Raw genomic sequence first — 25,701 nt, forward strand, 5'->3', positions numbered from 1 at the left:
AAGGGGCACTTTTCTTTCCTGCCGAGTCTTTGAAGGGCCTTAGGACTCTGCCCTCCACTTCCTACTCTTTTTTTTTAGAGACAGGGTCTCCATATGTTGCCCAGGCTGGGGTGCAGTGGCTATTCACAGGCACAATCAAAGTGCATGGATTCAAGCAATCCTCCTGCCTTGGTCTCTCCAGTAGCTGGGACTATAGGCATGTGACGCCATGCCCAACCTCCCACTCTCTGCAGCAAAGCCTTGCTGTACTGTGATAAAAGTTTGTATCTTGTTGGAGGGAGCAAAAGGTATGAAAGAAGAAAAAATGCCTGAATTGGTTCTTGATAAATGAGCTTCCAGTGGACAAGGAGAAAAGGACATTCTAGGCAGAGGGAAAAGCATACACAAGACAGAGAAATGAAACCATATTGTGTGTCCAGGAACATGAAATTTTCCAGTGTAGCAGAGACAGATTGGGGTAGACAGTGGAAGGCGCTGAGGTGAAAAAGGGAAGTATTGTGTGACAAGCAAAGGAGATGGATTCTATTTTGAATGCAACAGGAATCCTGTGTAGGATTTTTATCCATGGAAATAAATGAAAATCATCAGGAGGGTTTTCTAGAAAAATCACTTTTGGGTTCCTGCAAGTGACAGGAGTGGACGGAAGGAACAGAACATGGCGATCAGTTGCAATTATTGCAGTTGTCAAGGTGAGAAGTGATTAAACATGAGCAAAGATGGTGGCAGTGAAAATAGGGGAAAGAAGTGGGTCCAGAAATATTAGACAGTGTACTGTGAGAAGCAACCTCTCAGAGCTTCAGTTTGAAGACGGGAGGTCCTCTGGCTCTAAAATTATAACTCTAGGCAGGAAACATTTTCTTTAAGAAAAATGAATTAAAAATAAGGCCTTGTCATGAAACTCTTGGTACTTTCACAGTAAAAGTCGTACAAATTTAAAAAATATATACAAGCATGTGTTAACTACTTTCTGGAATTACTCTAACGTTTGAAGTTCCTCAGAGCCTAAGTAGAAATCGCAATGGCTAGGTTATGGTGGTGTCTGCCACAATCAGGTTTTCATAATTCAGTTAGGGATTCTTGCATGCTTGTAGTGGGAGTTACATAGCTCCTTATCACTGTGTTTACGCAAAATGATAACTCCAGCTAAACCAATATCAGTTCATTGTGTTGAGGGTTAATTAGTTCTGTGTCTCAGGGCTACATGGGAAATAATGAAAAACCAACCAAACAAACAAGAAAGTAATCAAAAACTCAGTGGATATGAAATTGGAATTGGCAAAAAGAGAAAGCCTAAAAGCAACGATGTGCCGATGTGCTTTTCTCTGTCTCCATCCATCTGTCCTTCTTCATGGACACAGTTACTGCCCATCCTGTCCCTGTAGAGTAAGCAGAACCAAGAAAGGAGTCTTTACATACAACATATTACATATAACATATGTGCATATGTTATATATATGTGTGTTTTATATGTATATAAAACATATAACAAAAGAAGAGGAGATTGGGAGGCCGAGGCAGGCAGATCACCTGAGGTCAGGAGTTCGAGACTAGTCTGGCCAACATGGCAAAACCCCATCTCCAATAAAAATACAAAAATTAGCTGGGTGTGGCTGTAGGCACCTGTAATCCCAGCTACTCAGGAAGCTGAGGCAGGAGAATCACTTGAAATCGAGAGGCAGAGGTTGCCGTGAGCCGAGATTGCACCACTGCACTCCAGTCTGGGCCACAGCGAGACTCCATCTCCATCTCAAAAAAAAAAAAAAAAAAGAAAAGAAAAGAAAAGAAAAAGAAAAGAACAGGAAGGAGACCATATCTGATGCTCACAGTTCATGCTAAAGGTAAAGATGCACATCATGTAAGTCATATTGAACACTGTTTTCCTTCTTTCCAAATAAACTACTAAAACCAATATCTGCAGTGATGGTAAGACAAGTATTTTCACAAGTTTATTTTGGTTTGCAGATCCATCATTTTTTGATCCTAGAGAAGCACTGAGTTACAAACAGGGTGCAGTTTTGTCATTTAACATTTCCAAGTGGAGACTCTTGAAAGACTCTTGGACTTTTTCCAAATGGAAAAATTTAATGATTTAACGATTGTAACAACAACAACAATAGCAAAATGCCCACGTTGGAATTGACAGCGAATTTGAATATTTTCGTCTAAATGATGGCTTTTCACAAAGACTTTCTGTACGTTACAGCTTGGCATAGATTTAAATACCACAACCTCAGTGACCTCACAATTGTGTTATCAAAGCTACTATAACTACTTGGATTTGGAATCCAGGCCTTAGCAAGGATCTCTACCCATCTGTTCTTACTTAGAGACAGTCTGCCTTTGAGCTCTGCTGGTGACCAAAACCTAAATTGTAGCAGACAAAACACAGTCTTTTATCATGAAACAACATAAACCAGAGCAGAAATTTAAGGTTCTTCTCTTTTGAAAACTCAGAATGTCTTTCAAATATCTTACCCATGTGTAACACATTCTGGAAATTTTAACCCAATTTCATAATGAGTGTAGACTTGAGAACAGACATAGTTTAAAGACCAGACATATTTATAAGTTAATTAGATCTATGCCTCTCAGGGATATAGCAGTGTTCTTATTCTACACATACATGAAGAATTTATATTTTCACACCAGTAAGAAGTATACCTACATTAAGCCTTGGCAACATGGCCAAACTCATCTCTACAAAATATCAAAAATTAGCCAGGCGTGTTGGCTCATGCTTGTATTCCCAGCTACTCAGCAGGCTAAAGTGAGAGGATGTCCTGAGCCAGGGGAGGTTGAGGCTGCGGAGAGCCGTGATTGCACCACTGCACTTCAACTTGGGTGACAGAGTGAGACTCTGTCTCAGAAGAAGAAGAAAGAAGGAAGAAAGAAGAAGAAAAGAAGTCACCTGCATTATTATATAGGTAATGATACTTGGGGAGGGGATGGGATGGTGAGTGGAATGTTCTATTTTTTCCTTGAGGGTACAGATTCAATGTGTTTCTACATTTTATGAACTTTATTTCATACCTCAGTGTCTTAGGGATAAACTTTTTATCAATTTTAAGTAGAATTTAAAAGTTGTGAATTATAAGCTAACAGCTATGCACAGAAATAATCAGCATTCCAAATAAGGTATTGCTTAAACTACCGACAGGTGTTTTTTGTTTGTTTGTTGTGTGTTTTTGCTTATTTGTTTTTTGGTATGGATGTACTACATTTGTTCTATAGGTTTTGGGAAACATATTTACCAAACAGCTTGAAGGGAATAATTTGTCAAGGTACCCTGGAGTTAAAACCTTCTTAAGTCAAATTATTAGCAGATGTATTTTGTGAATATATTTGTCTATAGACATATAAGAATTTCTTCAAAATTTGATTTTTAAGAAGTAATTTACTCCCCTTTACTGACAATCAACTAGAATTTTCTTATCAGGTATTGGGAAAAAACTGTGCAGGTCCTTGGAGACCATCTATTCCAATCCAGCCTCTCCTCTTTTATAACAGGCAAGGAATTTTGAGTTATTCTTATAGAAGAATAACATTTCTCCAACTAAGAAGTTTTCCATGCTTTTCTTATTATTATGCATTATTTTATTACTGTATCTTCTCACCACTTTAGACTAAAGTAAAAGTGAAAGGGAAGTCTGTATATAGGTCTCAAGAAATTTGATTTAGAATATTTTAAAGTCATGTTACTAAGAAACATAAATATTTCATGCAAGCAAACACGTTCATTTCATTTTAAAGATCCTGCTGAACTACTGAACCCTAAGCCTTATGCATTTATGAAAGCTGTGAAAGAAATTATTATTATTCCAATAGCTATAGAGTGTTTAATTAATAATCATACCTTTCCCAGATCAGATTTCCAAAGTCAAGTGCTTGGGGCTAGGAAAGGAGGTATATGCATGTGTCGACTCTCAGTCTATTTTCAGGTTATTTTAAAATTGAATTTCCTCCTTGCAGACTGTCATTAGTCTAGTTATGCTACTAGGAGACAAGAAGACATTAAGGAATCTTGGAACCAGGAGGGACATGCATTTGCTCAAGAAAGATTCATTAGTGCCTGATCAGTATCAGGCAGTGTAGTAAGAATTGGAGATACAAAGATTAAAAAACAGTGCCTGTCCTCAAGGAGGTAACTGCACAGGATGAAAGGCAAATATAGAAACAAACACATATAATAAAATGCTTTGAAATATGATAGTAGAAAGTATAACATCAACCCTGCCAGCATGGTGGCAGAGGTTAGGGGTGGGAGGTCATGAAGAGCTTCAGGAGGAGTGACCTCGAGTGTCTTGTAAAATGGGTACACATTTATCATGTGACCCAAGAGAGGGAGAAGGAAGTCTGGAAGGAGAGGAAACAGTAGGTGTAAAGGCATGGAGCTAGGGACAGAAAGGGCCTGGGGAACAAGTCCTAAGGTTTGTCTACAATGTGAGCGTGGGGAGAGACAAGACTGGAGGAGTTAGCAGAGGTCAGCTCCCGATGGGCCAGGACAGCACGTTAAGTAAGGATTTAGGATTTTATCATTATTTTATTTTTGAGATGGAGTCTGGCTCTGTCACGGAGGCCGGAGTGCAGTGGCGCCACCTTGGCTCACTGCACGCTCCACCTCCCAGGTTCACACCATTCTCCTGTCTCAGCCTCCCGCGTAGCTGAGACTACAGAAGCCCGCCATCACGCCCAGCTAATTTTTCTACTTTTAGTAGAGATGGGGTTTTACCACACTAGCCAGGATGGTCCGGATCTCCTGCCCTTGTGATCTGTCTGCCTCAGCCTCCCAAAGTGCTGGGATTACAGGTATTTTATTTTATTTTTTGAGATAGTTTTGTTCTTGTTGCCCAAGCTGGAGTGCCGTGGCATGATCTTCAGTTGGGAATTGGTGGGTTCTTGGTCTCACTGACTTCAAAAATGAAGCCGCAGACCCTCGCGATGAGTGTTACAGTTCTAAAGGCAGCGTGTCTGGAGTTTGTTCCTTCTGATGTTCGGCTGTGTTTAGAGTTTCTTCTTTCTGTTGGGTTCGTGGTTTCACTGGCTCAGAAGTGAAGCTGCAGACCTTCGCATTGGGTGTTACAGCTCATATAAGCAGTGTGGACCCAAAGAGTGAACAACAGCAATATTTATTGCAAAGAGCGAACAAACAAAGCTTCCACAATGTGGAAAGGACCCGAGCGGGTTGCAACTGCTGGCTGGGGCAACCTGCTTTTATTCTCTTATCTGGCCCCACCCACGTCCTGCTGATTGGTAGAGCCCAGTGGTCTGTTCTGACAGGGCGCTGATTGGTGCGTTTACCATCCTTGAGCTAGACATAAAAGTTCTTCACGTCCCCATCAGATCAGTTAGATACAGAGTATGGACACAAAGGTTCTCCAAGGCCCCACCAGAGCAGCCAGACACAGAGTGTCGATTGGTGCATCCACAAACCTCGAGCTAGACACAGGGTGCTGATTGGTGTGTTTACAATCCCTGAGCTAGACATAAAGGTTCTCCACATCTGCACCAGACTCAGGAGCCCAGCTGGTTTCACCCAGTGGATCCCGCACCGGGGCTGCAGGTGGAGCTGCCTGCCAGTCCTGCGCCGTGCGCTCGCACTCCTCAGCCCTTGGGTGGTTGATGGGACTGGGCGCCGTGGAGCAGGGGGTGGTGCTCTTCGGGGAGGCTTGGCCGCACAGGAGCCCATGGAGGGGGTGGGAGGCTCAGGCATGGCGGGCTGCAGGTCCCGAGCCCTGCCCCGCGGGAAGTCAGCTAAAGTCCGGTGAGAAATCGAGCGCAGCACCGGTGGGTCAGCACTGCTGGGGGACCCAGTACACCCTCCGCAGCCGCTGGCCTGGGTGCTAAGCCCCTCATTGCCCGGGGCCGACAGGGCCTGCCGGCTGCTCTGAGTGGGGGGGCCCGCCAAGCCCACGCCCACCCGGAACGCCAGCTGGCCCGCAAGCGCTGCCGGCAGCCCCGGTTCCTGCTCGCGCCTCTCCCTCCACACCTCCCTGCAAGCCGAGGGAGCCGGCTCCCGCCCTCGCCAGCCCAGAAAGGGGCTCGCACAGGGCAGCGGTGGGCTGAAGGGCTCCTCAAGTGCCACCAAAGTGGGAGCCCAGGCAGAGGAGGCGCTGAGAGCGAGCAAGGGCTGTGAGGACTGCCAGCATGCTTTCACCTCTCAATCTCAGCTCACCCCGCAATCTCTGCCTCCCGGGTTCAAGCTATTCTCCTGCCTCAGCCCCCCAAATAGATGGGATTACAGGCATGTGCCCTCACGCCCGGCTAATTTTTTATTTTTAGTAGAGAGGGGGTTTCTCCATGTTGGTCAGGTTGGTCTCGAACTCCTGACCTCAGATGATCCGCCTGCTTCGGCCTCCCAAAGTGCTGGGATTACAGGCATGAGCCATCAAACCCGGCCAGGATTTTATCTTATAATAATAATTGAAATAATTTACATCATGCACTTATTCTGTGTCAGGCATTGGTATGAGCACTTTATGTATATTGAGTTTATTTAACCCTCACAACAACTCTATAAGTACAGTCATCCCCAGCATTAGTGGGGGATTGGTTCCAGGACCTCCCTCAGATACCAAAACCCATGGATGTTCAAGTCCTTTATAGAAAATGGTGTAGTATTTGCATATAATCTATGCACATCCTTCTGTATACTTTAAGTCATCTGTAGATTATTCATAAATACCTAAAACAATGTTAATGCTATGTAAATAGTTGTTGTACTGTATGCTTAAGGCACAATAACAAGAAAAAAGTCTGTACATATTCAGCACATTAAAAAAAAAAAAAAATTTTCCAGCCATGCTTCTTGTATCCCTGAATGTGGTAACCACAGATACAGAGGCCCCACTATGTGTATTATTACTGCCCTCATTTTACAAATAAGAAAACGGGCACAGGGAGGTTAAATAAACTTGAAAAAGGTCACGCAACAAATAAATAATAAATCTAGAAATCAAACCTAGCTTGTCATAGTCTTGACCATGGGTTTATGTGTCCTACCTAATGGGTTGGTGACTTCTTTTCGACAGAGGACTGAGATAATCAGATTTCATTTGAGAAAGATCCTTCTGGAGGTCATGTGGATGATTAGAGGAGGAGGTCAGGTGGAGCAGGATGTAGAAAAAGGATCCCGGGAGCGCAATTAGGAGACTTGTACAAAAATCCAAGCGAGAAGTGATAATTATCTTACCCAAGAAATTTAGGTAGAAACCCAGGAACCCTCCTGGGCCTTGGAATGGCGTGGCCCAGAAGACATCTTGTATTTGACGCTTGGAGAGGATTGGTTTTTAGCATTCCCTCCTATGCTATGCAACGAAATTAGTTTCAGCAGTAACCATGAGATGGAACAAATGATAACGGCAAGAAAAGAAACACATTTCCTTCTGTTGAAGTCTTATATGTAATCAGGCCAGCAAAATAAATAAAAAATAAAAAAGATTTTTGTATGAAAAGGGGGACAAGAACAATGGATTAGCACTTTTAAGTGACATTAATGTGTTTTTGAAAAATGGGAGAAAAAAAGTATTTCTACGTACTAGTCTAAAGTGATCATGAGTTCACCAGGCCAATAGGAGAGGGTCCCAGGGAGGGCATCTCAGGAAGAGGGAATGGAACAGGTAAAGGCATGGAAGTGTGAGAAGCCTGGAAGAACTGAGCCCTGAGAGTCATTTGGTTTAGCAGACCCAAGAGCCCATGAGTGACAGGCATTGGCAGAAGACAAGAGAAGAGGATGACGTTAGAGGGACAGGATAGATTATAAACTAAAGGGTTTTGCACACGAAGAGAAATTTTTCCCTTGGCAAGATAGGTGGCAGTGTGGAAGAGAAACTTGTTAGGATCCTGGCAGGAGAGGCAGAAATACCCCATAAAAGGTAATGGGTCCTAGCGGGGTGCGGTGAGTTACACCTGTAATCCCAGCACTTTGGGAGGCTGGGGCGGGTGGATCATGAGGTCAGGAGTTCGAGACCAGCCTGACCAACATGAAGAAACTCTGTCTCTAATAAAAATATAAAAATTAGCCAGGCTTGGTGGCGCACGCCTGTCATCCCAGCTACTCAGGAGGCTGAGGCAGGAGAATTGCTTGAATCTGGGGGACGGAGGTTGCAGTGAGCTGAGATCGTGCCATTGCACTCCAGCCTGGGTGACAGAGCAAGACTCCGTCTCAAAAAAAAAAAAAAAAAAAAAGTAATGGGTCTCTATACAGAGACAGTGGCAGTTTCAGGATGGAAAGCAGAAAACAGTGTTAAGATGGGTGGCCATTTGGGCACAGGCTTCCCCCAGGGCACCAGGTACTAAATGTGGAGTCAGCCTTCACTAGATTCTGGTTTGCTTGTTTCCAAATGTACTCCAAGAGCCCAACAGATGTGCCCCACATGAAGTAGGTGCTGCAGCTGGCACTTAATAGTGTCTTGCACAGTGCCTGCTGAGACCAAGTGTGTGCTCTTTGAACAGTAGCTCCAAAAATGACCCTTCGGAAAGGTGGCCATAAGTCCCAGTTTGCTGTGCTTCAGCCAGGGTCTTTGGGAAAATGTATTAATAGGGTTCCCTTTCACTCTTAAAAGCATAATTTTGATGATAAATTATATGGTAGCCTTATCTTTCGGTGTAACCCCTCTTAGGTGGACCTTTGAGGGTTGCTAGCGCTGTCTGTGGAATCTGGAGGGTGGTAAGGATGCAAAGAAATTATGGACCTCATTTCTGTTCAACCAACTCATCCCTCTAGGTCTCGCTCTGGAAAAAATTCCCCATAATGTCTCTAGAAGAATTACAGGGCATGCAGCTTTGAGGAACTAGGGAAAAGAGTACTGGAACCAAACTCTTGAAAACTAAATTCTACCTTCGCTGTGCCCCCAAATTAGCTGTGCAGCCTCGGACAAGTCGCCTATCTCTCTGGGCCTCATGATCCTTATCTATGAATCGAGAGGACGCAGCCAGATAGGTTCTGAGATCTCTCCCAGCTTTAAGAAATGACCAAAGGGCCTATTTTTCAGAAGCCAATAATATATGGCAGTTCCTAGGAACTCTAACCTTCCCTCGAGAATCACGGTCAACCCTAGCTCTGTGCAGAACATACCGCTCATCCGGTTATTCCTTGCCTCTGCCCTGGGGTGTGACCACCTTCGCAATCTCTTTAAACACCAAAGGCTCTCAAAATTGATCCTATAGCCATATATCTGTATCTATACTCTCTATCGATATAGATAGATATATTTTGATATTTATCCATCCATCTGTCTAGTCCCGGTTAAGACAGCAGTTAAACACCGGCAGAATAAAGTTGCTCCCACCCGTTAACTAGCCTCGACCGACCCTGCTCCAGCCAACTCTTGTCGCCCCCAAGCGTGGGAATCGCGAGACCTCGTAGGCAAAAGGCTTTATGTCCGTTTGTCTGTTTGTTTGTTTGTTTATTACCTTGAATTCCTCTTTCCAGCCCTTCTTGGGCGCAGGTACACGTCTCCGGTCTTCAGCAGGTTGGGAAGATCCGCAGCCCATGCTGCGCGCGCGCGCGCTCCTCCTCCGCGGGCTTGGCTGCTGTGCGCCCCCGGGAGCGCTCCCTGCCGCGCTCAGGCGCTGGTGGTCCCGCCCTCCTGCGCCCTCCGCCCTGTGCCCTCCGCCCTGCGCCCTCCGCCCTCCGCCCTCCGCCCTCCGCCCTGCGCCCTGCGCCCCGCGCCCCTGCCCCTGCGCTTGGGCGCCACCCGCCTCTCCCACTTCCCGCGCTTAAACTCCGGGCAGGACGCACTGGGTTTCTGCGCAGTCGCCAGGAATGGTTGCCACAATAAATTACGTCATGCAGACCTGGGACCTGGGCGGAGATGGGACTCTAGTAACTGAAAACTAGAAGGTTGGAGGCGTCTAAATCACAGCTAGGATGCAAAAGCCCTATCCAGAGCGAGGGGCTGGCGGAAGGCCCGCTGCCTGGCTGCGTTACTTTGAAAAGTACCAGAGTCGCAAGCATCTTGCGGGAACCTCTTATTTTTCCTCTTTGTAAGACACGGTGTGTGTGACACGCCCCTACCCCTGGTGCCTGGACCACAACCTTGTTTTTAGACACTGTCCGTAGTGAAGGTGATCGTGTGGAATGCGAGGCAGGTGTCCAGTCGCAGAGACGGCTGTTGAGGGCCGGAGGACAGAGTGGAGGCGGCCCCGACAGCACCAGAAGGCAGTGGCACAAGCGACCTCAGAAAGACGGTCGCACAAGCAGAAACCCATACGATGAAGAAAAGCATATAGTTAGGACCGTAAACAGCTCAGCAGCCGCCAAATGGGCCACGCAAATCATTTTAATGGCAGGTGCATTTTATGAGCTGTTAGGCTTTATGGAAAGAGCATGGCTATGCATATTTCTAGCAGAGAATTAAATCAAGAAGGTGTTATCCGTCAAAAAAGGCAGACCAGGAAGACTGCTCAAATGAGGAACAAGTTTGTCTTTTCTGGATATTTTCTTTTAATCTTAATTTTTATTTTTTTTTAAAGAATTAAAACAGGAACTAAAAGGAATCTTAGAGGTCTCCTATCAACTCTTTTTTTTTTAGTTTTAGAGAAGTTGAGTGACTTTCCCAAGGTCAACGGGAAGCTAGTTAATGAAGGTAGGATGAGGAACTAGGTGGCCTGACTCAGTTTCTCTGTGTCGCCACAATACCAGGAAAGTACAACTGAGGATTCTTGGAGGTGTAAAAATCCTGGGTCCTTCCAAGGAAACTAATGCTCAGCTCTGTGATAGGAAGTTGATTACTTACAGCATTTAAACTCATTTCACTGTTATTGGACATTGCTGTCAATTTTCCTTCTACTAAAATTGAGGAAGAGGGAAGACAAATGAAACTCAGCTCAAAGTATTATAATTATGGAGCAAGAAATATTGGAGATTTATTGAATGAAGAGTTGAAACAAAGCTAAAATGGTATTGGGGGAACAGCTGTGATAGTATTAACTCATGGGTGTCATAAGTCGCATGTAATGCCCCAACTGGAAACGGGGAAATTCTCGATTAGAATATTCCAACACAAAGAACACCAATAAAATGTTCTTGAACAAATTCAATGAATGTTTGTAGAACTGTAAGGGTAAGATACTGCACACAACTTTTTTTTTTTTTTCTTTTAAGGCTCTCCGCAGAGATTTGCTGAGAACGAGTAGGTGGTACCCAAGTGTGTTGTGCAGGTGTCGTCTGCAGCATCCTAGGACTACAGTGTGTAAACTAAAATAAAATCCTAAGCCCACCATAGACTGAACAGACCCCCTCTGAGCCAAGGGGACCCCAGAACAACGTAACAACCAAGTTCCTGGTTATGATGGAATGAGAGGTCAGACATGTCTTTTTTTTTTTTTAAATATCCCCTTGGTTTAGACACAACAACTGATCAGCATTAATGTTAAAATAGAGACCAGAAGATTGACAGAACAGGCGGTGGCTCATGCCTGTAATCCCAGCACTTTGGGAGGCCAAGGCAGGTGGATCACCTTAGGTCAGGAGTTCAAGACCAACCTGGCCAACCTGGCGAATCACCATCTCTACTCCAAAGTGAACATGGGGTCATATGTTAACATGCATGTTTGTTTAATACATATGCCTCCGAACTACTTTTATGAATATTCATAGCTTCTCCTACAACCTGTTGAATATGTATGTTTAGCCAGCCGGTTCAGGATAAAACTGTTACCCCAACCCCTACTCCTTTGAAGCGCCTGTCTGTGTTCTTTGCATGAGGCAAGCTTCTCAGCCTGAAGGATGGCCACCTTGCAGGTTGTAACCCTTTATAAGAAATGAAGTTTTCTCTCCTTTCCACATTTCTAGATACTGTGTGTGTGTTTTTAAGTTAACATATCCAAAGTTGTGAAAAATGCCCTTTTTCTGGGGGTCTGTTAGGGCCAGTTTTTACTGGCTGATGAGAGCTGATTAACAGGAAATTTGGCCCTAGTTGTTAAATACAACTGTTATTAAAATTAAATTATATAAACTTACAATTCAACTAGCTATGTTAAAAAAACCATAGGTAATAAATACAACAAGACTGAGTAGCAAGGGTGTAGAACACCTCTGAATATTAAATCATTACTGCAAAAACAGAAAATAGAAAAGAAAAATGGAAGACAGGAGAAAGAAGTGAGGAGGAAAATAAAGGAGAAGAATCAAGACAAAGTCCATTAGACAATCAAGTATAGAAGAAAAGAAACACTGGCCTCATATTATCAAGGAATTTTCAGTCTAGGAAGATCGTTATGCATAAAATTACAACTAGGAGCGCTGATGTTACACCAGCTGCTTATTTCTCTTCCCTGGTAGAGAAAGGATCTTTGTATTTAGTGGGTCAGGGTGAAGGAGAAAAGAAAATCCTCGCCTGCCATCACCCAACCTAGGAGTCGGTTTTCTCTCTGTTCTGGTAGAAACTTAACCCACGTGAGATGCAGGATAAACCAGAGAGCAGCCTTGTCTCCCTGCAGCACTCAGCAATAGCGTATTAGGGCAGGGTATTAGGGCAGGGTGAGTCATAGGCAGCCCAGAGGCTTCAAATTTCACGGTGGAAGCTTTCTGATTTCAGTTCCAACTCCAAGCTTTTCTAAGAAGTGGAAAGTCACATAGAGAAATCAGTTCTAATCCCAATACCACATTTACCGAGTTTACTGGCATCTTTCCATAAATAGAAAAATTATGTACTGATTTTCATTCCCAAACATGTCTCAATGGACTAATTATTACAATAACAGCTAATATTTTGAGTGCTTGTTGAGGATTAGGTAAATGAGGGCAGCTAGTGGCTAATGTTGGCATTTCTATTTTATCAGCCTACTAAAGCAAAGACTAGAAAACCCACCGACCAAATCTTGCCCACTCTGTCTTTATAGGACACATGAGCTAAGAATGGATTTTGTGTTTCAAGTGGCTGAAAAAAAAAATGAAGGAGAGTACGATTTAGTGATTCGTGAAAATTATGTGAAATTCAAATGTCAGTGTTTGTAAATAAAATTTTATTGGAACACAGACATTCCCATTTGTTTACATATTATCATCCAACCGCTGCTTTTCTGGCAGAGTTGAGTAGTTATGGCAGAGATCATATGGCCTGCAAAGCCTAAAATCTTTATTATCCAGCCTCTTATGGAACATGTTTGCTGATCCCAGATTTAAAATGATAAAGTAGCTTCCACAAACTTATTAAATCACTGCAGGGAACCCGAGCAGCCAGAAAGAGTTTGTGCTACTTTCAGAAGGTCAAAAAACTCTGAGAGTATAAATGCCACACAAGGGAATTTATCTCATTAAATAACAGAATTCCCAGGCCTGTAAAACATGTTAAGTGGCTTCGTTCAGCTGATAAGCCCTCCCATGCTTCGCTGAAGCACTCTGTTCAACAGGAGGGCTATAGGGCGGGAACGACACTTCACTGTATTGCCCTGCTGTGTTGTATCTGAGATGTAGTGCAGGGAGCACCGTGGCTTCTGGAAAAAGACAAGAGGGCACCAGCTTGTACGAAACAGGTGGCATTTGGAGTGTCATCTTGAATTCAAGATCAAATTTTATTTTTAAATTAAATTAAAAAAATTTTTTTTTTTTGAGATGGAGTTTTGCTCCTGTTGCCCAGGCTGGAGTGCAGTGGCGCTATCTCGGCTCACTGCAACCTCCACCTCCTTCGTCCAAGTGATTCTCTTGCCTCAGCCTCCCAAGTAGCTGGGATTACAGGCACCCACCACCACACCCAGCTAATTTTTGTATTTTAGTACAGACAGGATTTCACCATGTTGACCAGGCTGGTCTCGAACTCCTGACCTCAGGTGATCCTGCCTCGGCCTCCCAAAGTGCTGGGATTATAGGCATGAGCCACCGCGCCTGGTCTAAGATCTAATTTTAAAATCCCATGTTGTTCTGGTTCTTCACATCCTTTTGCCAGACATTTCAACCCAAACATTCCATTGCTTGAAAACAGTCACCCCTCATCCCTCATATACATTGTGTTGCTCAGTTATAAGGGGTCTCTGAAGTTTCTGGCTTCTGAATCTGCTGGGGCAGGTTACCTCAGTAACTCTAACAAGCACGTTTAGGAAGCTCACGAATCTGTCTGTGAACAGTTGTGTGATAAAGAAAACTACTATTACTAAAGGAAATTTGTATCAGAATATTGTCATTAAAAACACACACACACGACAACACATTTGCATAACCAAGATTTTTGCAATTCATTTGCCAACACTTGCAATAACACCAGTAATGAATGAATGGTGTTGCCCCAAATTTTAGGTATCCCTTTAAGAGAGCTGGTTTGACAGATTCTTGCAGAGAACAACCAGAAATGAATAAATAAGCCCACAAACAGGGGAACAATTGTTTGTTGAACTTTGGCATTAAGCCAGCAATCTTGATGTTTGCTCATTCAACACAAACTGGGTAAATACAGAGAGTAAAACACCAATCTCAGGGTAATAACTCAGAGAACGGCAGTGTAACAGTAAATTTAGCTATAATAATCTCATAGAATTATAAGACTTCCATTTACATCTATGTTAAGAAGCAGTTCTGAACTGCATTTAGATATTGTATAGGTCTAACACTGTGCTGAGAGTTTAATGGGGATGTGTAAAATGAGAAACAATACTTGCTGAATGGCAGTTGGAAAAGGCAAGCTTGCTTTTTAGAAAGCTGTAACAACTCTTAAGGTTACACATGGCAATTTTCACACACTGATATTCTCACAATTAAAGAAAAGTAATATTTAAATGATTTTCACTGCTTCCAATTTTGGCAGTATGTGGGCACAAAGCACTGAGACTTTTCGAATTAGTGGTGTGATTTTTCTGTGCTGGCCTTGAACATATTGTTTGATGCTCCAGGGGAGTTTGGCTGCTTGAAGAACTGAAAAAATGAGGGGAAGAACAAAGCTCTCTCAGAAACTTGAATTTTTTCTCCGCTGGAATGTGGTGGAAAGAATGCTGGGCCGGCTGGGTCCCTTCTGATCCCAGCCCTGTTCTGTCATGGAGCAGCCTTGAGGAAGCCATTTAATCTCTGGGGGCTGGACTAGGAGGTGCTGGATGTTTAATAGTTCCTGGAGCTCTGGTTCTCAAAGCGAGGCACTACAGCATCTGTTTTAGAATAGGCTCTGCTGCTTGTCATCAATGCATATTCCCAGCAACAAGAACAAGGGTGCTAGATTGGAACCTGCAGGACTGGTGCCTTGAAATCTGTGTTTTCAACAAGTACCTCAGGTTATTCACATGCGCAGGGATGACTGACACATTCTAGAGAGCAGAGCAGAGAAGAACTTGGGCTTCCAAGGGAGACTGACCTGGTTTCAACTTTGACCTTGGGACGTTATTTCACTTTCCTAAGTCCTAGTTTACTCTTCTTTAAGAAAGGAGATAGTAGGCCAGGCACAGTGGCTCACAGCTGTAATTCCAGCACTTTGGGAGGCTGAGGCAGGCAGATCACCTGAAGTCAGGAGTTCGAGACCACCCTGGCCAACACGGTGAAACCCCGTCTCTACTCTAAATACAAAAAATCAACCGGGCATGGTGGCGCGTGTCTATAGTCCCAGCTGCTTGGGAGGCTGAGGCAGGAGAATTGCTTGAACCTGGGAGGCAGAGGCTGCAGTGAGCTGAGATTGCGCCACTGCATTCTACCCTGGGCAACAGAGTGACACTCTGTATCAAAAAAAAAGAAAGAAGCTAGTAATAATACCTATCTTCTTTCTAGGGTTATTGGGAAAATTAAATTAGAAAAAAGCCCTGAAAAGTGCTTCCTTCACAATATTCCTGCACAATAATTATGCAATATATGGCAATTGAGATGATTTACAAATTTGACATTTAGGGTAGATGTATTTTTTATTGTAAAGTAGATAAAATTATAAATTCTGGCTGAAATTCACAAATTTATCAAATTAGCTTTACTGCAAGTGAAGAAAAAGTTTTTTGTCAAATAATCTGTTTTTTTTTGTTTGTTTGTTTTTTTGAGATGGAGTCTTGCTCTCGCCCAGGCTGAAGTGCAGTGGCACAATCTCGGCTCACTGCAAGCTCCACCTCCTGGGTTCATGCCATTCTCCTGCCTCAGCCTCCCGAGTAGCTGGGACTACAGGCACCCACTACCATGCCCAGCTAATTTTTTGTATTTTTTAGTAGAGACGGGGTTTTGCTGTGTTAGCCAGGATGGTCTCAATCTCCTGACCTTGTGATCCACCCGCCTCGGCCTCCCAAAGTGCCGGGATTACAGGCGTGAGCCACCGCGCCTGGCCAGATAATCTGGTTTTAAACAGGATTTTTTTTTTTTAAACCACAAGTTTGATTACATCTCATTTTTAGACTAAAATAATTCAACTGATATATCAAGCCACAAAGCTTTAGGAAAATCAGGGCTGGGTGTGGTGGCTCATGCCTGCCATCACAGCACTTTGGGAGGCTGAGGCAGATTAACTGAGCCCAGGAGTTTGAGACCAGCTTGGGCAACATGGCGAAACACTGTCTCTACAAAAAATACAAAAAATTAGCTGGGTGTGGTGGCATATAGTCCCAGCCACCTGGTCAGTTGAGGTGGGAGAATCACCTGACCCTGGGAGGTTGAGGCTGCAGTGAGCTGAGATTGCACCACTGCACTGTAGCCTATACTGCAGCCTGGGTGACAGAGTAAGACCCTGTCTCAAAATAAAAATAAAAAGTAACAAAAAAAAGAAAATCAGAAAAATGTGCAAGTACTGTGTGGCATATATCACCAACTAGACTCAAGGATTACTGTTGTCACAGTGGCTGTCCCCACTGTTCCTCTAGGGAAGCTCCCTCCTGAGCATGGATGGGGTTTGCATAAGTCCCATGATTCTCGCTTCTTTTGTTCACACCCTCCTTCCCTCTGTCTTCTCTCATTTGGCTCTGCAATTATAGCAGCTACAGAGAGCTGCCTGTTCTCTATTCTTTTTCAGAACAAGCTGCAGTGAGGGCCTGATAGTCAAAATTACTTGGAGGAAAATTACAGCTCTTCTCCCCTAGAAAGTCTGCTGAGTCTCACCAGGAGATTCTCACAGGGAGGCTGCCACCAATTCTCTCTGCAAGGACTGTGAAACTCAGGTACAAGCCTAGTAGGGTGGGAGTGGGGTGGGGAAGCAAGGAAGGGGCAGCGGGGGCAGGGGAGAGAGAGAGAGAGAGAGATGGATTGAGAAAGGTTTGGGACACCTTTCCCAAACAGATGAGTGTGCTGGGGACCAGCCTCCACTGGTAAAGAGAAATTCCATTCTTCAACCTTCCTTTGCCTGAAGGGGCTTCATCCTCACACCAGGTGGCACCAGCGTCATTGCTTGCAGAAGTGGCTCTGCCACTTTTAATTTCGGAAACGTGTGTTGTGCACCTATTAAGTGCTCAGCTGGGCCCTCCTGTTGGCCCACCTTCAGCTGTGAGTCGGCAGATGGAATCCTCATAATGACAAACATTAAGGGAGTAGAGGAGCCGCGGCGAGACTGATGCACTGCGAATATGAAAATGCCATTTATTCTTAAAAAAATAAAATAACAAAGTCGGTGCCATCCTGGAAGGGGAATGTGCCAGTGGAAAACTCTAGCTCAGTTTGTAAATGGTCCTGTGCAACTACTGTTCAGGTCAGTTTTTAAATGTGGTTACCTACTTTGCCACCACACTTCCAGGTGCTAATATTAAGTAAGAGTGTCGTCAAAAAAAGGTTATGCTGTTTCACACTCCACAGGGTATACAGTTGGCCCTCGGTATCTGGGTATCTGGTGTCTGCAGGTTCTGCATCCACAGATTCAGCCACCACAGGTTGAAAATTTATAAAATAAGAATACAACAATAAAAAATAATGCTAATTAAAAACAATACAGTATAACAAGTACTTATATAGCATTTACATTGTATTAGGTATTGTAAATAATCTAGAGAGGATTTAAGGCATATGGGAGGATGTGTGTAGTTTATATGCAAATGATATGTCAGTTTATATAAAGGACTTGAGCATCCATGGATTTTGGTGTCTTCAGGGTCCCGGAACCTGGGGAGATCGAGGGACAACTGTACATCAGCCTGCTGAGGAATGTTCTGCAGGATCCATGATTGAGGATCTTCGTACTAAGCCTTTCTTGAGGGAGGGTCTCAGACTCAACCAGCCTCAATTTTCCCATGAATCCTTCATTGCCTTCCTAGATTGCTACTCCGCATCTCAGCTGACCCCATACAAACAAACTCCAATAGTGTCTCCAATCACGTGCTGCATTAAATTTTAACTTTATAACCAACCATCATTCGCTACTTCCATCTAACCAAGCCAGTTTCCTTATGATGCACACACATGTGTTTAGCTCACAATTTGTTCTGCATGCTTGCTTATTTATTCATTCAGCAAGTATTTATTGAGCCCCTACTGTGCACCAGCTGCTGTCTCAGGTGCTGGGGAGACAGGAAGATCAAAATAAAACCCCTGCCTTCAAGTGCCTTATTGTTTAAGGGTCAACAGAATAAACACATAAGTGAATATATATCATGTGAGGTGGTAAAAAGGGCTGGGCAGAAAATAAAGATTGGAAAAGGATGGAAAGTACTGGAGGGGTGGTGTGATTTTAGGGTGGAGCGTCAAGAAAAGCAGAGAAGAAAGACTGTTACAGATGTAAGTGAGTGGAATGCTCCAAGCAGAGGGAACAGCAAGTGAAAGAGCCCTGTGGTAGAAGCATATTTGGCACATGTGAGGGACTACATAAAGGCCAGTGTGGCTGCATGGGGGTTTGGAAGATGGAGGGACAAGGTCAGAGAGGTAGCCAATGTCAGCATCATTGCTGTTAGGACTGGGTGGGACCCCAAAAGAAGTATTAAATAGTACCATCTAGTTTTTGTCCTTGAGGAGGTCACATGTTAATATATTGATTGTATGAGGTACAAAAGAGTCAAAAAGGGGATAATGTATCAAGGTACAAGCCTAGGATATGGGTTGCTCCTGTTGCCCCTAAGTCTACTACGCCTGCACAGATCCTGCTAGTTCTTTCTTTTTTTTGAGATGGAGTCTTGCTCTGTTGCCCAGGCTGGAGTGCAGTGGCGCGATCGTGGCTCACTGCAAGCTCCACTTCCCGGGTTCACGCCATTCTCCTGCCTCAGCCTCCTGAGTAGCTGGGACTACAGGCGCCCGCCACCACGCCCAGCTAATTTTTTTGTATTTTTAGTAGAGACGGGGTTTCACCATGTTAGCCAGGATGGTCTCGATCTCCTGACCTTGTGATCCACCCGCCTTGGCCTCCCAAAGTGCTGGGATTACAGGCGTGAGCTACCGCGCCCAGCCAGATCCTGCTAGTTCTTATTCCATTTGTAGAATTTCTCTGGCACTCAGCAGAGGATGATACCGTATTGCATGACAAAATGCCTTCATTTTTTTTCTTCCAAATATAGTTTACTTTACAACCAGGTGGTGTTCTTAGTGATGGGGATGTTGCTCAGACATTGATGTAACTTCAGCAAACACTGCAGCAGGGAACATTCTTCTCCCCTGACAGGTTTGATAGCTAACAGCATCATCAGTCCTTTTTAGCACAGTCTCTGAAAACTTAAAAGGAGTAATTGAAGAATTATCCATAATGGAAGGGCCTAAAACGTTCCTACTGAGTTTCTTCTTGTTCCCCTTTAGAGTTAATCCCAACTGAACTATTAATTAGACTGAATATTTACCAGATAAATGCGAAACAGACAACAGTGATAGGTATTTGCAGTGATCTTAGCAAGGATGTTCGCCTAGCAGGGAGAATCTTAATTTCAAAGGATTCTACATAATGTAGTAAGATTGTACTTTCAATGGTTCAGAGCAGATGTGGTATCACCTCAAACTACTAGAAGGAAAAATTCAGCTTGTTACATTCTTAGACTTTTAGCTTGCTTTGAGTTAAATTCACCAATAATTTTAGAATTCTTTTATTTCTTATCCTGTTAGGAAAACAAGTTTAAAAATATTTATAAATTCCTGCAAGAGAAAAATAGATGCATCTGACCTGTCCCCTTTTCTCAGTCTATTATGTAAAAAGAAACGGGGAGTAAAACAGAAAAACTATCTCAATTGTATGATTATCATATATCTAGACAGCTTCTAGAAATTCAGTAGAATGATGACTCTCACCTTCTGCCCTTTCTTCTGATGCAACGTGGTTCAGATAGACTTCTGCTTCCAGTCAAGATAGAGTAACAAAGACTAGATTTACCCTCTCAAGGAAAAAAAAATAATAAAAAATCCAAAATATATAAAACAATGGTTGTCAAGACATTGGACATCAGGTGATGAAGGACAGTGATCCCTGAGAGATGGAAAGCTGAGAGGGTGAGCTCTATGATTAACCCCAGGTACCTACCTTGAAGATGTTTATAGATGGTAGTGCAGGGAGAGGAAACCCCAGCGGAGCCCTGTGGATTGCCTGAATTGAGGAGAAGGAGCTAAGAATCAAGGGAGGAAAAAGTGGCTAGAGTTTGCAGGGCAAAGTAGCTGATAGGAGAAAGAGGGAGAATTCCGGAGAGCTGAAGAGGATCCCCTTGAGTATTCCACAGAGGACTGGTCAATACATGCATATGAGAAGGCTGCCTGAGGCTGGGGAAATAACTACAGAAAGGCCTAGAGTCAATAATACTCAGAGCTCTCACAGTGCTTGTTCTTACCAACCAGACCAGAAAACTCATGAGACATAGATTAGAGTACTCAGACAGGTTTGGCCTTGCTAGTGGGGAAAAATTAGCCCTACACTAAACATTGCTATGGTCCCACCTAACACATTGCAAAAGCAAGGACTGAACTAATGGAATTGCCTCTCAAAACAACGTTCAGGAATATTTATAGGAACACAAAACTATGTGGCACCCATAAGGTAAAATTGATAATGTTGGACATCTAATACAAAACTTAGCAGGCATGCAAAGAAGCAGGAAAATGTGACCCACAATTAGGAGAAAAATAAACTGATCAAAATCGACCCAGAGCTGATGTTCAAATTAGCAGATGAGGGCATTAAAACTTATTATTACTGTATTCCATATGTTCAAAGAGCTACAGGAAATATTAAATAGAGTGTATTTAAATAAATACACTGAGTAGAATTAATGATCAGTTAGACTTTGCATAAGAAAAGATTAATGAACTTGAAGGCATAGCAAGAGAAACTATCCGAAATCAAACATACAGAGAAAAAAGACTAAGAACAAAAATGAACACAGTGTAAGTAAACTGAAGAAAAACGTCACACAAATGAATATGCATGTAATTGGAGTCCCCAAAGGAGAGAAGAGAAGGTGGGGGTGGGGGCGGGAGGTGGAAACAGAAAAAGTTTTGAAAAAATAATGGGCATCAAATGCCAAATTTGATGAAAATGATAAACCCACAAATCCAAGATACCCAAGGAACCCTTGGCACAAGAAATATTAAAAAAAAAAACTATATCAAGGAACGTCTTTATCAAATTTCTCAAAACCAGTGATAAAAAGAAAAATCTTAAAAGGAGACAGAGAAATAAAACATGCTATGTGCCAAGGTACTTTAAAGTACTAAGCATTGTAAAATATTGAAAGAAAAATATGGCAACCTATACTTTTATACCCTGTGAAGATATCTCTTCAAAACAAAGGCTAAATGAATACGTTTTTAGGCATACAAAAGCTGAAAGAACTCATCACCAGCAGACCCATATATAAGAAATGTTAAGTCCTTCAAGTGGAAGGAAAATACCAAATGGAACTATGGATTTATACAAAGGAATGAAAAGCACTGGAAATGGCAACTACATGTGTAAATATGAGTTCTTATTTCTTAATTTTCTTTAAAGAGAATTCATTGTTTAAAGAACAATAATAACAATACAGTGTGGAGTTCATGACATATGTGAATGTACAATATGTGATGATGATGATAGCACAGAGGCCAGGAGGGGAGAAATGGAAACATACTGGAAGTATAATGTAAAAGCCAATAACATGGTCTCTGGATAAGCTCCCAACTATTTGGAAACTAAAAATATTGTATAAATAACCCACAAGTCAAAGAAGCAATCAAATACTGGGATAAGAGTCTTGACATCTGGGCTCTTTTCCTAGTTCTTTGGGAAATTAAACACCAGTGAGTACCATGTTAATATTTTTCGAGGTATTGGAGTGTATTCGTTTTCTATACCTGCATAACAAATTTCCACAAATTCAGTGGCTTAAAACAATACATACTTATTTTTCCACAGTTTCATGGTCAGGAGTCAAGGCATGACTTAGTTGGGTCTTCTGTTCAGGGCCTCATGAGCTGCAATCAAGGTATTGGCTGGGGTCTCATCTGGGACTTGAGATCCTTTTCCAAGCTTGTGTGATTATGCGTAGAATTCATTTCCTTGCAGCTGTGGAACTCACAGCAACTTGCTTCTTCAAGGCCAGCAAGAGAGAGCTCTGCTTCTGTCTCCAACCTCTAGAGCCTCCTTTAAAGGGTTCAGGCCGGGTGCAGTGGCTCACACATGTAATCTTAGCACTTTGGGAGGCTGAGGCAGGCAGATTGCCTGAGCTCAGGAGTTTGAGACCAGCCTGGGCACCATGGTGAAACTCTGTCTCTACTAAAGTATAAAAAATTAGCTGGGTGTGGTGGCGTGTGCCTGTAGTCCCAGCTACCTGGGAGGCTGAGGCAAGAGAATTGCTTGAACGTGGAGGATGGAGGTTGCAGTGAGCCGAGATCACACCACTGCACTCCAGCTTGGGCAACAGAGCTAGACTCTGTCTCAAAAATAAATAAATAAATAAATAAATAAATAAATAAATAAATAAATAAAATAAAATAAAAATTAAGGGCTCACCTGATTTGGTCAGGCCTACCCAGGATAATATCTCCTTTGATGAACTCAAAAATCAACTGATGTGAAACCCTAATTATATCTGCAGAATGCCTTCCCCTTTACCATACAGTGTAACCTGTTCATGAGTGTGACATTCCGTCATAATCACAGGCTCTACCCACATCCAAGGTAAAGGGATTATCCAGGGTCGTATACCAGGGGCCTGGAATTTTAGGGTCCATTTGAGAATTCCACCTGCCACAGACAGACAGAAAAGGAGGGCAGGGGAAGGATATCATTGGTCAGCTGTTACTCACAATCTCTTGTAAGTAACTAAATAGTGTTCTCCGATGCAAACAATGAGCTTTGACAGGCTTTTTGTTATTTTCATCCTTGAGATCAATCATAAGGTCTTGAATAACTATAAGAATAATTATGTTAATGATGACAGCTACTGCCTCTTGAATGGTTAATATGTGCCTGGCATAAGTTCTTTACAACAAACATATGAGGTAGGTATTATTATACCCATTTTATGGATATAAAGGGAAGATCTGGAGGCTCAGAAACACTTGAGTAACTTGCCTTACACAGCTAGTAACGAAGGGATCAAGAATCAGAGCCAGTTGCTGTCTGATTCTTAATTCAGTGCTAGAGAGAAAAAAATGGGAATGCAGGCAGCAAGGAACCCTGGGTTCTGCTTTGTGAACAACCATTTAACTGAATTGCTTCCATTATGGATAAAAGCTACTACCTCTGGCTTTTTGGAAATGCTTCTCTCCGTTGGAAAGAACATATAGCAAAAACTGCTATATATATTTTTTCAACTCGGCCAAAGCGTTTTCTATCGATTAGACACAAAATTCCCCATATCCACCTTTCTCCTATTTCATCTTAAAGGCTAGAACCAGGCTATACGATTGTGACTGGCTGAATTGTGTCTTGTGGGTAAGTTTCTGATTTGAAGAGTCAGTATGAATTTGGAAACATGAAACCAAAGTGCACAGGTGACACTTCCTAAGAGTGCACAGTAATTATCATAGGTAACTTCACCTGGCTGATGACTGGCAGTGCTTCTGTGATTTTACACATTTGAAACTTTTTTGCTGCCTGAAAGCCTAAGGCCATGGAAATGCTGCCTATCAGGTTGAACTGCAGGTGTTCTCTAAACTGGGGGTCGCCAACTGTTGTTCTTGGAGACCACATGGCTTCATGACTCTAGCTGTTGCCAGGCTGAGTGATGCCTAAGAAGAGACAGAAAAGTCTAGGGGAAGGGGAGTAAAGGGTTGGAGTGGGTCACCCTAAAGACAAAGATGTGGGTGGGGTTGACATAGAGACTTTCATAAAAAAAAATGCTCTCATGCCCTTTTTGTCTCTAGTTTTTGTTTCTTCTTCTTCTTCTTCTTGAAACAGAGCCTCACTCTGTCACCCAGGTTGGAGTACAGTGGCATGATCTTGGCTCACTGCAATCTCCCCCTCCCGGTTCAAGTGATTCCCTTGCCTCAGCCTCCTGAGTAACCGGGATTACAGGTGTGCGCCCCGGCTAATTGTTGCATTTTGAGTAGAGGCAGGGTTTCACCATGTTGGCCAGGTTGGTCTCGAACTCCTGACCTCAAGTGATCCGCCTGCCTTGGCCTCCCAAAGGGTTGGGATTACAGGCGTGAGCCACCACGCCCGGATTGTCTCTAGGTTTGTTTGGAGGGAAGCAAGTACCACAATCCTCCAGGAACATCCTGGCTGCTGTTTGAAGAGCAATAGCTCCCAGTCGGTGAGGGCTAAGTAATTAGCATAGCCACCAGGGGGCAATAATACCACAGCGATGATGAAATAGTAATAAGCTTGACTTTATTGTGTCCAAATCACCTACAAGAATAATCTTAGGTGAATGGATTTTGTGCTACTAATAGACTACTATACAATTAAGTATTAATACACTAATTACATTTCCGATTTAAAGTAACAATAATAATCAGTGTACACAGCCTGTATAGTCAGGCAGGCTTCTGTGGGGAAAATTTATCCCCTTCTGCTGTCTTCTCTCGTAGAAAGAAATCCTAGCCCCAAAAGGGAGTGTAGTGGGAACTATGGGGCAGGGGACGTAAACAGGAGCAGGGAATGGGGAAGCTTCCGGATGAAGAAGATGAAGCCCAGGCAGGGGACGTGGTAGCTCACGCCTGTAATCCCAGCACTTTGGGAGGCTGAGGCAGGCGGATCACCTGAGGTCAGGAGTTCAAGACTAGCCTGGCCAACATGGTGAAACTCCGTCTCTACAAAAATTAGCAGGGTGTGGTGGTACGTGCCTGTAATCCCAGCTACTTGGGAGGCTGAGGCAGGAGAATTGCTTGAAACCGGGAGGCAGAGGCTGCAGTGAACTGAGATCTCACCACTGCACTCCAGCCTGGGTGACAGAGCAAGACTCTGTCTCAGGAAAAAAAAAAAAAAAAAAAAAAAAATGAAGATGAAGTCATGAGGAGTGAATTCCCCAGCATCATCTTCCTGGAAACAGGAATGCAACCCCAAGACTCTGAGTCTCAGCTGCTAGGAACTCTGTGAGATTATGAGTCTTCTCAGAGAAGAGAGGGGCATTGCCTTCTCCACGTGCCCTTGGCATTTAACAGGGCTTATTGGGTTCCTAACATGGGTAGGCACTGTGCTAGGCCCAGGGTGTATGGGAGAAATAATAATAATAATGCAGACATGGTTCTTGCCCCCAGGAAGTCAGGATCTAGTGGAGATACAGAAAATAAGTTAATTTTCAGACAAACATCTAATCACAAATCATATTAGATGATATAAAGGAAAGTCAAGTTACTACGAGATCATATAACAGAGGGGAGGACACTTAATGTGAATCTTGAGGGAAGAGAGACACAAACAAAAAAAATGGGGAAGGAGTATTGTAAGTTGACCTTATGGTATACTGGATTATATATAAAGAGGCTGGTATCATTTGATGCAA

At 43.2% G+C, this 25,701-nt stretch overlaps 1 protein-coding gene across 2 annotated transcripts in view; it reads right to left on the reverse strand.

Annotated features, from left to right (window-relative positions):
* Window positions 1–25,701, reverse strand: part of STMND1 (stathmin domain containing 1) — a 116,254-nt gene that overhangs the window by 20,643 nt on the left and 69,910 nt on the right. Inside the window, exon 1 of one of the 2 annotated variants that reach the window (XM_055264067.2) lies at window positions 9,412–9,722. The exons of the other annotated variant lie outside the window; for it this stretch is intronic. Within the exon in view, the coding sequence (XP_055120042.2) occupies window positions 9,412–9,492 (81 nt within the window). The 5' untranslated portion in view covers window positions 9,493–9,722. Of the gene's footprint in view, window positions 1–9,411; window positions 9,723–25,701 lie in introns of those variants that run through there. 2 annotated transcript variants of the gene reach the window in all.

This window comes from Symphalangus syndactylus, chromosome 23 (assembly GCF_028878055.3).
Source record: "Symphalangus syndactylus isolate Jambi chromosome 23, NHGRI_mSymSyn1-v2.1_pri, whole genome shotgun sequence".
Lineage (NCBI taxonomy): Eukaryota > Metazoa > Chordata > Mammalia > Primates > Hylobatidae > Symphalangus > Symphalangus syndactylus.